Raw genomic sequence first — 13,794 nt, 5'->3', positions numbered from 1 at the left:
CCTGCTTGTCAAATTTACTGACGACAAGAGGTCTGGAGAAATGGCAAATGCTGTGGATAACAGTATCAGCATTTAAAAATATCTGCTTAAACTCCAAATTAAGAAAATTAAACTGACATATGCATGTATCATTTGAGTGTCCTACACGCATGTCACCTCTTCAAAGAGGCCTTTGGGACCATCCATTTCGAACTTGGCCTTTGGGACGGCCCAGTCACCATCACCTCTCCATGTCTGGTTTTCATCATAGCACATATCCCTTCCTAATATTTTTCTTATGCATTTACTAGTTGATTTTTTTCCTTTCTAACTTCACTAGAAAGTAAAATGCATGAAAGCGCCAATCTTGTTTAACTTGTATCATTGAGTGGAATAAGAGCACTAAGTCTATACTTGTCAAAACAATAAAATGCCTATTTATTCTCTTCTCTTAAAAAGAAATTTGAACGGTGAAGATTGGGAAAATACAACATAGTATTTCTTGTGCATTATGACATCTGCGGAATAATAGAAGCACCGGGCCAGGATCAGAAGAAGTGGATGGTTTTGCCACGGATTAGTCACTTGACCTTTGGTAAATCATTAAATTTCCCCAGGAACAGTTTCCTCATCTATAAAACAGGGTTCATAATAGCCAGCCTCCGAGGATTTTTAAAATAATGTGTATGAAAGAATTTTGTAAACTGTAAAGTACAAAATGGATGTGAAGAATTACAATTGGGGGTAGTCGGGTAAGGGCTATTGACTAAACGCTCAATAGGAACCAACCGTGTCTTGCGACTATTAAAAAATAATTAGGTACAGGCATCGGTTGCTTCAAATAACAGCGTACATTTTGTAGTGGCAAGACCCAAACAAGATTACTGCATTTCCTCTTAGTTGTGTATCATGCAAGATATTGACTACTGTCTTAAGGAAGACCAAGTAAATATAGGTTGTGGGAATAGTGTCATTTCAAAAACAATGGAAATAATTGGGGAAAGTGAAGTAGGGAGCATGGAAGTGGGGGGCTATGATGCTTACTTTTAATATGTGAAAGATTGTCATATGGAAGATGTATTCCATGTAACATCAAGATGCAAACTAAGAACTGAGAGTAAAAGACTGAGAAAGACAAATGTTGATTTAAGACCCTATTGTAATGTAAGGAACAGTTTTTTAACCTTTAGAGCAGTCCCATGATGGTGGAGGTAGTGAATTGTGGTGGTCACATCCAAAGCAGGTGAGGACACATCAGCAATGTTATCAGAAGGCTTCTAATATTAAGCTGAAGTTCAGCCTAGATGATTCCAAGGCCCCTCCAAAGTCCAATATTATAGTCAATCAAATGCAATACTCTTATCACAGTTATTGAGAATGAAGAGATCCTGAACTCATACTTTGACAAATCCCAAAATACTATTCTTATAGACAAAATCAATTCATGAGAGAATGGCAGGTGACAGCAGTCCTGAGGCAATGAGAAGAAAGACTGGCGGGATGGTATCCACTAGAGAGAGTACTCTGCTTATACCACTGCATCCTACTCAGAAGCTGATTAACGCTCTTCGGTGTGTTGGTGGTCTCCTTCACTTGACAACACTAGCTATGAGCACATTTATGACTCTTAGCATCCTGCTGCTGTATTTCATATGACACTTGCTGTTGCATACACAAATTTCAGCTAAATATCTCCTTCAATTCAAAAATGGTCTGGTTCCCCAGTTTGGAGGAAGGGAAGAGGAGGAGATGCCTTGAAGATTCAGCAAGTGCTAAATTGGCAGAACCTAACAAATGAGAAGACATTTGCCTGAAAGGACTTTTGCATAGTCCTGCTTGAGGAACACCGTGGCTCCTCCTCGTTACTTTTATATTTACCTTACAAAGACAAATGCATCAACGGATCGTATATCAACCGTGCACTGGCATGCTTGTCTGTGGAGACCTACACATGTCTCTCTGTGGTCCATAGAAACTGCACGTGAGAAAGAGAGGAAAGAGTAAAAGAAAGGGAGATTTAGCCCGCAGAGAAACAGGTTAAAATAATTTTCATTACTTTTTTTCCCCCCCCCACTTCAGCTTCAGCTCTCCCTGGGCGCGGGAGGAGGCTGTGGGCTGCGGACTCGGTGCTGGAATGAGGACTAATCGAGCTTGAGCCGAGCCAGAGGTAGCTCTTTCCTGCCGGTGTCACTGCTGCAGCTCCAGAGCCTGGCGCCTAGGTCCTCAACTGCCTCCCTTCTCGGTGCAGAATCGCCTGCAAAGACAGCAAAGCAGCCGCAGAAGTTGCCCGGCCTCAGACTCCGGAGGCATTGGCTCGATAACTTTTCACGTCATTTTCTGCTCCGGAGCCCCTTCTCGCCTCTCCACGCTGCCTTTCCCGCCGCACATCCCCAGTGCTCATGGGGCAGGGGAAGAGCAGCCTGCAGCACTGAGCCGAACCGGACTGGAGCCCGTGATGTCCGGCACCAAATTGGAGGACTCCCCCCCTTGTCGCAACTGGTCATCGGCTTCGGAGCTGAATGAAACTCAAGAGCCCTTTTTAAACCCCACCGACTATGACGACGAGGAATTCCTGCGGTACCTGTGGAGGGAGTACCTACACCCGAAAGAATATGAGTGGGTCCTGATCGCCGGCTACATCATCGTGTTCGTGGTGGCTCTCATTGGGAACGTCCTGGGTGAGTCTCGTCCGGGGCAGCCCTCCAGGGGGCTGTCGCGTCCCCTCCGCCCCAGGCTGCTAAGGCTCTAAAGACCCCTCCCTCCCTCTGGGATGCAAACAAAGAGGTCGCTGCTCTCGGGGTGGGGTTTTCTATTAAAAAAAAAAAAAAGTTTTCTGATTGTACAAAAACCAGGATCCAGCCCTGGAATGGTGATTCCTTTTTCTGCAGAGAGAAGCGGGAAACCGCGTTTCTTTCGCAAGCGTCTAGGTGACAAGCGCCGAAGAGGGGCAGCGACCGGGATCTCCAGGCGGATTTTGTTGAGTGTGGGGAAATTAGTCATCCTTTTGTGTAAGGTGGCTGGGTGTTTTGGGGGCTTGGGTAGAAGTAAAGGTGGCAGAATGCAAAGCTGTTCCCTTAAAGAGCAAGGTCTCTGGGGCAGTTGAAGTCACAAAGGATTTGTGAGCTGGTAGAGTGCCCTTTGGGGAGGAGGTTAAGACTCTATCTAGAGGTGGTAATCAAAGGGCAGGGAATGGAGACAAAAGCAAAGCGGGAGGGTGCACTCACGCACTGAAGCTGAATTCAACGGGAACCATGCAGCGAGCAAGCAAGAAGGAGGGGCATCTGAGAAAAGTGCCAGGGAGATTGCAATCATTCACGCATCCATCCATTCATGCATTCATTCATTCATCCACTCGACCAATACTTTTTCCAGAGCATGCTTGTTGCCAGGCTCGGGGAATATTTAACTTTGTTTTTTTTCTTCAAAGATGAGACCAAGCTTAATACTAGTCTCTATTTATCCCTGTCTAGGTTTGCATGCAAATATAGATTTCCTCACCCACTCCTCACCTCTGCACAATTTCTGAGAGCTGGGGAGGGAGTGCAGTGGTGATAGGGTGGCTGTGGGATGTGTTTATTAGGGCAGCTGGGGAATCCACTTAAAGAAAAGGAGTTTTGTCAGGGAGGGAGGACTTAACATGAATTGTGAATGGAAGAAGCGTGTACCTTGATGAATGGAGAGTGGGAGGTGTTTCAAATGCAGAGGGCAGTGTGGAGGGAATCTCTGTTGAAAATTACAAGAAGAGATGCGGGAGGCTGAGAGAAGATGCTCTTGGTTTTCAGTTATAAAAAGGGAGAGAAGGTGAAGGAGGTCAGAGAGGCTGGGAGGCTTTGAAGACCAAAGAAAGAATTTGTAGCTGCAGTGGAGGATGGTAAGGAACTTACCCGGCTTTCAACACTAACCTGATTCTTACCTTCTCTCCCCAAGTGTGTCAATCTTGGTAGGAAGCATTCAAAGTAGTGTCTCACCCACTCAGCAGACAGAGTAGTTGGTAGGACATGATTGAGAGGCATTCTAGAAAGAGCTGGTAGAATATTATTTGATAAGAGAGATAAGAATCCTCTGAGAACTTTAGTTGGCTCTTTCTGTATTATTTTCAGACTATTTTCCTTTTGTTGATTTCTTAAAGGTATACATAAAAGGAATCTTTTAGGGATGCAAACAAGGTTATGAAGCTGGAAACACACATGATTAAGGATCTTTGTTATAAGGATAAGTCTATTAATAATAACGCCTTTCTTGTCATCCATCCTTAGGGTTATGATTATTAGGACACATGGCCACTAGCACAGCAACATTTCACTGCATTATGCCGACACTTAATGATAAGTAAATATTGAACAAATTGAGCAAATTGAACATCTGTTGAGTACCTACTGTGTGCCAGACCCCTTCACATACACTATCTCACTTAAACCTCAGAGTAACCCACATTTGACAGAAGAAGAAGCAAGACTTAGAGAAATGAAATGACTTATTAAGGAACATGATTTCCATTCAATTCCATTTCTTCTGACCTCAGATCCAGAATTCTCCATTGATATTCCACTCTAGAGCTAGAAAGCATATAGAGAATGAATTCTTTGCTCCTGGTTGTCTGCAAGCCTATTAAATGTGCTTCCTGTTCACCCCTGCATCTATGTCCACTGTTAATAAATTACCATGAGAGGTTAATGGCTTTGTCATTCTCTCCAACAAAAACTATCCGGAGAGGAAAATTATTGCATTGCAGTAAAAATTTGACATGGTTTGCAGGGATATGTACAAATCATAGCTATTTCTCTTTCCTAATTTTATTTCAGGCTTAATCTCTGTGATAAAGTTTGCTCCTCTTTGCTGTTATTTTATTCTGGCTTTGCACAGATTTGTGATGTATAGTCTTTATGTCCTAACTGCATAGTTTAGGGGTACATGTTTGCTAACCTGGGGAGTGTTTTGGTCTCAAGAAGAAAACACCTCTACAGTGAGGCTACTTGTTTTCCTGTTAAGGAAGAGAGCACTGTCCACAGCCTCAAGTGCTGAAATAGCCAATTCCATTCAGTTTAAAAAGAAAGGTTTACTCGAAGCACTCTGCTCTGAAGATACTGACAGCTATTTTCCTCAGGACGAAACGACACTGAAATTCTCTCTGGCTGAACTGAAACCCATTCTTTACTGACATATTCCCTGAAAGTTGATGAGGTTTAAGTTTGACATTTAAACAAATGAGCAGTGTCATTATTCACAGAGAACTTCCTGCTCTTTGATGCCACTGTCAAGTTTGCAAAACGAATTAGATTGAGAATTGCTTTTTTGCCCCTCTGGTGTAAGTAATTTTATGCAGAGAGTGGCAGGACAAGAAATCACATTATTCATGCAAGATAACGAGGCAACATTAGGTATGAAGGTGAAATACCACAGTGTAGGCAGCAGATGCAATCACTGACCCTTCAGGTCAGTTTAGCATTTGTACTTTCTTGTAACTGACTACTTGGAAAATCTCAACGTTGTTGAGCTTACAAATACAATGTAATCAGTTAGAAGTCATTTCTCCCACAATGTCCTTTTGTGAAATGATCTAACAAGATATGCTCTGAGCAGAATGACACAGTCTTGATCCTCCCCCCTCTTTTTTCTTCTCTCCATGGTTCCTCTCTCTCATTATATCCTCTCTCCACTATCAGATGTTTCTTTGCAGAGGCGGAAAGCAGTTTCTTGGGGAAAGTTGTGGCAAAAGTCATTCAAAATAAGGCAAAAATTACATGGAATTTCATGAGTGTATTTGTGTATGTACATAGATGCACTCTAATAAAAGATGAGTGCATGTCTAATTACACAATTTTAAGTCCTAGGAAGGAAGATGGGACAATGTTCTTTTGGGAAGCAGCGTTTCTTCAGTATCATCAAAATTATGCCACATATAACCTGTTCCTAAGTATGTCTTGTACTGTAACAAGTAGATGCATCCAATCATTTGGATATCCAATATCCAACCAGTACATTTTGAGCAATAACTTGTTTTTAAAATTAATGAGTGTGTGGGGGGCTCTTTGGGACACTCAAAGGAATATATTTGATGCAATTCATACTTGTTCTTTCTTGAGTGAAACTGGTTGGAGAGATGGGTTTTAGTCAGTTCAAACATTAAACAACTGGAAGAAAAGAGCAGTTCTCCACCTCTCCTGCTTCTGCATTCAACAATATCATGATATTCACCTGGAATGCTTCTATCTTCCCTGTTGTCTCCATATAAAAAATGAGGAGAACATTCAACAAATGACCTCAGTCCAGCTGTGCTTCTTGTGTGACCATTAGCAAGTTATTGAACTCTCCAAGTTTATTTTTTCCAATTGAAAATTAAGGTTGATAATGCCTGCCTGTAGAAATCTTATCAAGATATAATATATAGCTATCTTCTGTATAGTTATATATGTGTATAAATGTGTGTATATATTTATTTTTCTCTTGCCACATAGTAGACACTAAGTGCCAACTTCCGTCCCTCCATTCTCACTTGAAATCTCTCCCTGATGTGGTTTGCAGCCATCTCCTGCCTCTATGGCCAGTCTGTAGCTCTTTATGGCCTCTGCTCTAGACTTTTTCTCAATTTAGTGTTTTACTAAAAGGCATTAGTAAAATGAACCTAATCTAATCATGGTGATTTTCTCTCTCTTTTTCTCAGTTTAAATTTTCCTGCACTGGCTCCCATTCATCCAGAGTTTCTGAGTTGTTAGTTGGCTGGTCTATAACTATGAAAGTTTTAAAGAGTGCATGTGCACACACGCACATGCACACACATACATGTACACTGTTAAAACGTTGATTGAACTCATTTAAAGCACACTTCCCAGTAAAGCATTTACCCAGTAACAGTTAAGCTGAATTGAGTGGGTGGGATGAGAGGAAGATCTGCAATAGGGTTGTTTCTTACAAACCTAATGTGATTCCCCAGATATGAAAATGGCAGAGTTGCAAGCTCCGGCTACGCCGAAGCCTAAGAGACATTTCTTTTCTGCTTCTCCTAATGCCCAGTTCAGCTCTGTGGATGTTTGTAAACCCACCCTTTCCTACACAAGAAGCAGAAAGAGGTTAGAGATAATACATTACTCATCTCTGCCAACATCCTGTAGAAGGCATGAACAGTGACTGCAATAGACATATTAGCCATTATGCTTTAAACTTCAGTCTTTTTAGTTACAGAATGCCAAACTTGCTTATCTGAATAAGAATTAAACTGATGCCTCAATATCTTTACTAAAACCGTAACTACTTAATTTTACTGGGTAAAAATAAGTCATGTTTTTGACTTGAACAGAATCTCAGTGATAACTTTCTAAGTGGCTGTCTCACAGATAACAGCAACATTTGTCATAGACAGACAATAATGAGATAATATGTACTATTGATAATTTAAATGTAATGGATTCTTCCTATAATTAAAAGAAAAATACATGAGGAAAGTGAAATAATGAAAACAATACCAATTTTCAAGAGACCAAATCTAACACTCAAATACAAATACAATAGTCCAGTTTTTAAAATTTTTATTGAACTTATTAGGGCACACATATGTATTTCATATATTTATATGAATCTTCCTTATTTCATATTAGAATATATTTGCAAATCCTCATGTACTGCAGCCACGGTAGCATTGCAAAATCCCTGAATTCTCACTCAGCTCCTCAAGTTTCAGAAGTATCCACCGCTGGTGTTCTCTCACTGGTGAAAGAAGATCCTTCCGTCTTTCTTCCTGTAGCCTTCTGACATGTCCCACACCCTTAGAGATGCTGGCTCTGTTACGTAATGGCTCACCGGTAAGGTCCAGTCAATGACATGTGACGGGTAAAGCTGAGGGGATTCATCTCCTGTTCCTCCTCTCACTGTAAAGGGAAATGAAGACTATTTACTGAGTACCGTATGCCAGGTCCCAGATGGTAGGCTCCACAGTGAATAGATGTATTTCATTGATGCCTCACAACAGATTTATAATGAAGAGATTAATAGCTTTGTTTCACAAATGAGAAAAATGAAATTCAGAAAGATATTTTAACTTATTCCGAAGTTCATTCAGACAGTAAGTAGCATCAGTAGATTTCAATATGAATTTCAGGTTCCATAGCCCACCTGGGTTCCATTACTTCATCCTGTCTGTCTCCCTTCCTGCTAAGCCTGACTGAGAAACACAGAAGAAAAGAGAGTGGAAATGGTGCTTAGGTGTGCCCTCTAAACGAGGGACAGAGTTGCTCTGGCAAACTGCCACACTCTTCCTCTGCTAGACGACGGTTCTTCAGCTATAAGAATGAGCTCACTTGATAAGCTAATCAAGGTCAGGCCAGGGTCACTCTAACAGAGAAAATTTCAAGGTAAAATAGGTGCTGCCAAAAATGCTTTTGCCTGTTTAGGGGGGTGACTCATTGGATAAATGGTAGATAATTGTGGCCAAGGATTCTTTTGTCATTGAAGGTGTGGTCTTTAGACACAATTTAAGATGGAGGGCCTCAACTTTTGATAACTCAGAAAATCTCAAGATCTTTCTATCTCCTCTTTCAGTTTTCAAACCTACTCATGCATTTTCTTTTTCTGACATAATTAATGTTAACCTTTAAAATAGTTATGTTTCTATTGATTACACCGAATAAGTCAATCTTTACGTCACATAATAGTGTTCCTAGAGCATATATGTCCGAAGAGGCATTACTCATCAAGCCAGACATGAAATGACCTTAGACACTGACAATGGAACACTTTGAGATGCTGTTGGATGAAATACATGACATATATGACCAGTTTTTTGAACAGCTGACTCTTAGGACTGAATTTACTCATTTCACTTTTGTTCTCAATGAGAGATGACCGCTTAATCAAGTAAGTGGGTTGGATGTATATTTAAAACAGCATTTGGGACTGGCACAGTGGCACAGTGGTTAAGTGTGCACATTCTGCTTCGGAGGCCCGGGGTTCTCCAGTTCAGATCCTGGATGCAGACCTACACACCGCTTGTCAAGCCATGCTGTGGCAGGCTTCCCACATATAAAGTAGAGGAAGATAGGCACAGATGTTAACTCAGGGCCAGTCTTCCTCAGCAAAAAGAGAAGGATTGGTGGCAGATGTTAGCTCATGGTTAATCTTCTTTAAAAAAAATTAGAAATGAAACAGCATTAAATTTCTTTCCAGTAGAACTGTTTTCTCATAAGCAAAAAACAAACTGTTCAGAATAAATATGTATTTTATTCTTAAAAATATCTTGGGATATTTCCATTGTATCTTTTTTGGTAATTTGCTTTTAATATTAAATACATATGAACAATGTTTAGTATTTATATAGTATTTGACTCTACAGAAGAGATTGTTACACGTATTGTCTCATTCATTCTCCACAAAAATCTTACGAGGTAGGTCTTATTTAGTGAAAAAGTTCAAGTATTTGAAGCGATTTTAAGTCACTTTAAAAGAAAAGTTTGAGTATGTGGGAATATCAAGGGTGATGTGTCAGTTTGGCAAAAGCTTGCCAGTTTCTGGTATTCCAAGAGGCCAGGAGAAAGGATGACAACTGTCTTCGTCCGGCCTTCAGGTATGATGTCTTTGTTACCAGATTTTGTCAACATTCTAAGTACAGATGTTTATTAACCAAATTCCTGGGGAACCTGGCACAAAAGAAAATAAAAAAAAGAACTCCAATCTTCTAATTTTAAATAAAAACTTACTCTTAAAGATCCTAGAATACTTGAAGTCCTTTCAATTATCACAGTCTCTTTCTGTAGACATTTGTACATGAAGAGGTTTTTTGGTCTGAATAGCCAGGCCATGCCATAGTAGCAAATAAATCCTGAATTCTCATTGGCTTAGCATTGCGAAAGTTTATTTCTTGCTTATATAACATCTAATGTGGGTTGAAGAGTCTGTTTCATCCAATGACTCATGGCCCAGGTGTCCTCCACGTTTTATGTACAACCTCAATATGTGGCCTCTGTGGTAACTAGCCTCCAAGATGGCTCCCAATGTTTCCCCATCTCCTGGGATTCACACCCCTGTGTAGTCCCTTTTCACACTGTGCCAGAACTGGTTTGGGTAGCTAACAACATACAACAGAAATGATAGTATGTCACTTTCAGGATTACATTATAAAGGATTACAGCTTCTGTCTTGTGTTCTCACTCTCTCTCTTGCTCTTGGATTTCTTGCTCTGGAGAAAGTAAGCTGTCTTATTGTGAGTAACCCACATGGTGAGGAACTGAAATGCCCATCCGACAGCCAGAGAGGAAAGGTGGCCTGCTAACGACACATGTATGATCTTGGAAGCAAATCCTTCAGCCAGATTGAGTCTTAACGTGACTGCAACAGCACCCCACCTACCCCAGCTTGACTGAAACTTAATGAGAGCCTCTGGGACAGAACTGTCTAGCTAAGCTTCTCACAGATTCCTGACCCTTTAGAAGCTGTGAGATAATAAATGTTCGTTGTCTTAAGTTTTTAAATTTGGGGATAAGTTGTTATATAGCCTCTAAAGTTGTCATGGTGGGAGAAGAATGAACGTTAAAAAAATATACTGGCACTTAACTGTCTTTGCCAAAAAGCAACACGTGTCAGTCATGCTCATAATCATTTGGTTAAAACCAATCACATTGTATCAACCTAACTACAAGTGGGACTGGAAGGTGTAAGGGAATACTGTCTCTGTGACAGAAACCATAGTTAAAAGTACTTTAACTTGCATAGACTCAGAACAAGGGAATTTAGAGGAATCAAGCATTTAATGGCATAAGACTAAAATAAGCTGATCGATATATCCACTTCACATTTTTGATCTCTGCCAATAGAAGTAACATATATATTGGGAGACTTTGTGCCAATTACTGTGCTAAGGGTCTAGAGTAAAAAGATGATAGAAACCAAGGAACCTACATTCCAGTTGAAGAAACCGACACGTTAACAGATAATATAACGTGACAAGTGCTCTGATAGATGAGTTACAGGATGTAATGAAAACACAAAGGAAGGGCACTTAGTTCCATTTGGGGGATTAGAGAAAGATCCAGGAGGAGATGATGCCCCAACTGAGTTTTAATGCATGAATTCAAGTTACGAAGGTGAAGAAAATTGGGTAAGGATGTTCTAAGCAGAGGAAACAACGTGAACAAAATCAAAGAGGCGTGAAATAGCATGGGCTATGAAGAGAATATTAAGCAATTGGGTAACTCCAGTGCAGTGAGGATGAGCAGAGTCTCCAGATGAAGCTGGAGCATTAGATAAGGGCTGGGTTACGAAAGGCCTTGTGTGCCCTCCTGAAGATCTCGGCTGGCTTTGACACTGTAGTTTAAGGGGAGCCCTTCAAAGACTTTAAGGACAGTGCCTTCATTGGTTTGCATTTTGGCCGAGAGCAGTCTGGGGGTAAAGTAAAGAATAAATCCAAAGGCAGAAAAACTCATGAAGGTTTTCATACTGAGGTTTGTGTCCTGTTTGGGGTTCATTTAATCAAGCCTATTTTAATGAAAAAAATAAATAGTAAAAGACATAATCAAAATTTTCTAGATAATTACTTCTAGGAGGCTTCTACGTGCTGAATGAGGAAGGAAAGGAGAAAGTGAAGAAGAAAGAAAGAAAGAGAGGGAAAAAGAAGACTAAAGGAAGGGAAAAACTGTTGCTATTTTTGCTTTGCTGAATATTTAAATTTGAGAAGTAATTTCTCTTTAAGATAATTTTGTGCATTTCTTCCTGAAAGATGTATTTATAAATCTTGCAAGTCATAGGTCTATTGATATTTTTAAATAGTCTATAAACTTTTTCATTAAAATCATTTTTGTACTAACTTATTTGGGTGGTTCCAACGGGTCTCTATACTCCTAGCCACCCATCATTTTGACCTTTAGATCACTCACACTGAAACTCAAAAGCTTAAAAATTTGAGATCTGATAAAAATTTTTCATATTTTGAAACTAAGTCCCCAATTTTCACTCCAAATTACTTGAAACTTTCTAAATATGCTCTAATGGGCTCTAAATATGTTCATTTGAAAATTTATCTTAAATGGCATTTTTATCATTCAAATCATCAATGAAGATATTACACTGATGCTAGGTCAGCCCTCAGAGAATTACAAGGAACATTTCCCTACTACAAGTTGACATAGTAAGACTTCAAAATTTCTAAAATTTGGTTAGTTTAAAAACTTCTATTTTCTATTCCTGGCTTGCAATGGGAATATGGCAGTGATTAAAAATTGTAATATCCTTTTCTAGATTTTCAGTGAGTTTCTAATTCCTACTAGGTGACTCTAAAATGAATTTATAAAGTACATAATTTACAACCTTGTGGAAGCTTGATTTGATCACTACATTGCTAGAAATGGGGTCAGAAAGCCACTGTGTATAATACTTTATTTCATCAATTCAGAGTGAATTTGATGAGTCATTCACTTCAGTAGAGAAGTATATTGCTTATAAATATCATTTTGAAGCCAGTTTGTCTTTCTTAAAATGTGCAGATTGTGCTAAACTTTCTGGGACAGAAATAGCGAAGTATGGTTAGGTGCTTAAGAAACCATTTTGTCACTGGGTGAAACTGAGTCAACTTTTCATTATGAAAAATAGCTAAAAACTTAATCTCTCCAGTTAGAATACTTAATATAAAAGTTCCCCAAGTTTAGAAAGCTCAAAAACAAATACGTCAACAAATCTCACCAGCTGAGACAGGAAAAGAACTTCACAATTATCGGGACATTTATGTGCTTGGGCTTGATTTATAGTTCAGACACAGGAAGCCTAGAAAGACCTCGTTCTTTGAAGTCATCAGAGATGATGATGGTGACTCACAGATTCCTGAAAGTCAATGAGATTACCTTAGTTTATAAATGGATGTGTTTTTCCCCCCAGGCATAATGAACTTTGCAACTTGTCACTGATAGGAAGCCAAACTATCTCAGTGGAAAAGGGGAAAATAAGAATTTAAGAACTTAGAGGGCCGGCCTGGTGGTGCAGCGGTTAAGTGTACACGTTCCGCTTCGGCGGCCTGGGGTTCGCAGGTTCGGATCCCAGGTACGGACATGGCACCACTCATCAAGCCATGCTGTGGCAGGCGTCCCACATATAAAGTAGAGGAAGATGGGCATGGATGTTAGCTCAGGGCCAGGCTTCCTCAGCAAAAAGAGGGCAGCAGATGTTAGCTCAGGGCTAATCTTCCTCAAAAAAAAAAAAAAAAAATTAAGAACTTAAAAACATCAGTGAAAACGTGCACACGTACATACACATCACACACACACGTTTTGGGGATTGTATTATATGATTAATATGATTTTAATACACTCCAGTTTTCTCAAGCAGCATTAAGAAGCTACCTTCCAAACTTTAACAATGCCAAAAACTGGATATAAGGCATTGACTTTTCCAAAATCAGGAGATATTTTCAACTATTCCCTAGGTAAATAAACTAACCTTCAGGGAAGCGAAAAAGAGAAATACACTAGAGATGAGTCAGTCTTTGAATTAACGTTCATGTAAGAAGGAGCCTCCTTGGGTGATTATCATTGTAGCATAATTTCTTTTCTTTGAACAAACAATATATTCCTGCTTTACAGCCTTCACAATTTCTAACCCCGTCTGACCCTCTCATGGGTGGCTCTTGTTCAGCTCACGTCATATCTTCAGGGATGGTTTCTAAGAAGGCCCCGTGTGAATTACTACCCCCTTTATGTGCTATGATAACCATGCCATTTTATTTTTGTCCTACAACTTACTACTATTTGAAATTATATTGTTGGTTTGCTTGTTAATTTTTCTGTTGTTTCCCTTCAGTAACATGCAAATTGCGTGAGAGTAGTTTCTTTATTTTTCTTTTTT

The 13,794-nt window shown here is 39.8% G+C and overlaps 1 protein-coding gene across 1 annotated transcript in view; it reads left to right on the top strand.

Moving 5' to 3' along the window:
- The first annotated feature begins 2,434 nt into the window (after positions 1 to 2,434).
- Positions 2,435 to 13,794, top strand: part of HCRTR2 (hypocretin receptor 2) — a 106,875-nt gene continuing 95,515 nt past the window's right edge. The window contains exon 1 of the mRNA XM_046641493.1: positions 2,435 to 2,657. Within this exon, the coding sequence (XP_046497449.1) occupies positions 2,435 to 2,657 (223 nt within the window). The remainder of the gene's footprint in view (positions 2,658 to 13,794) is intronic.

The sequence above is a fragment of the Equus quagga genome, chromosome 15 (assembly GCF_021613505.1).
Source record: "Equus quagga isolate Etosha38 chromosome 15, UCLA_HA_Equagga_1.0, whole genome shotgun sequence".
NCBI lineage: Eukaryota > Metazoa > Chordata > Mammalia > Perissodactyla > Equidae > Equus > Equus quagga.
Note: the sequence above shows the minus strand (reverse complement) of the source record. Positions and strands in the feature narration are given on the sequence as shown.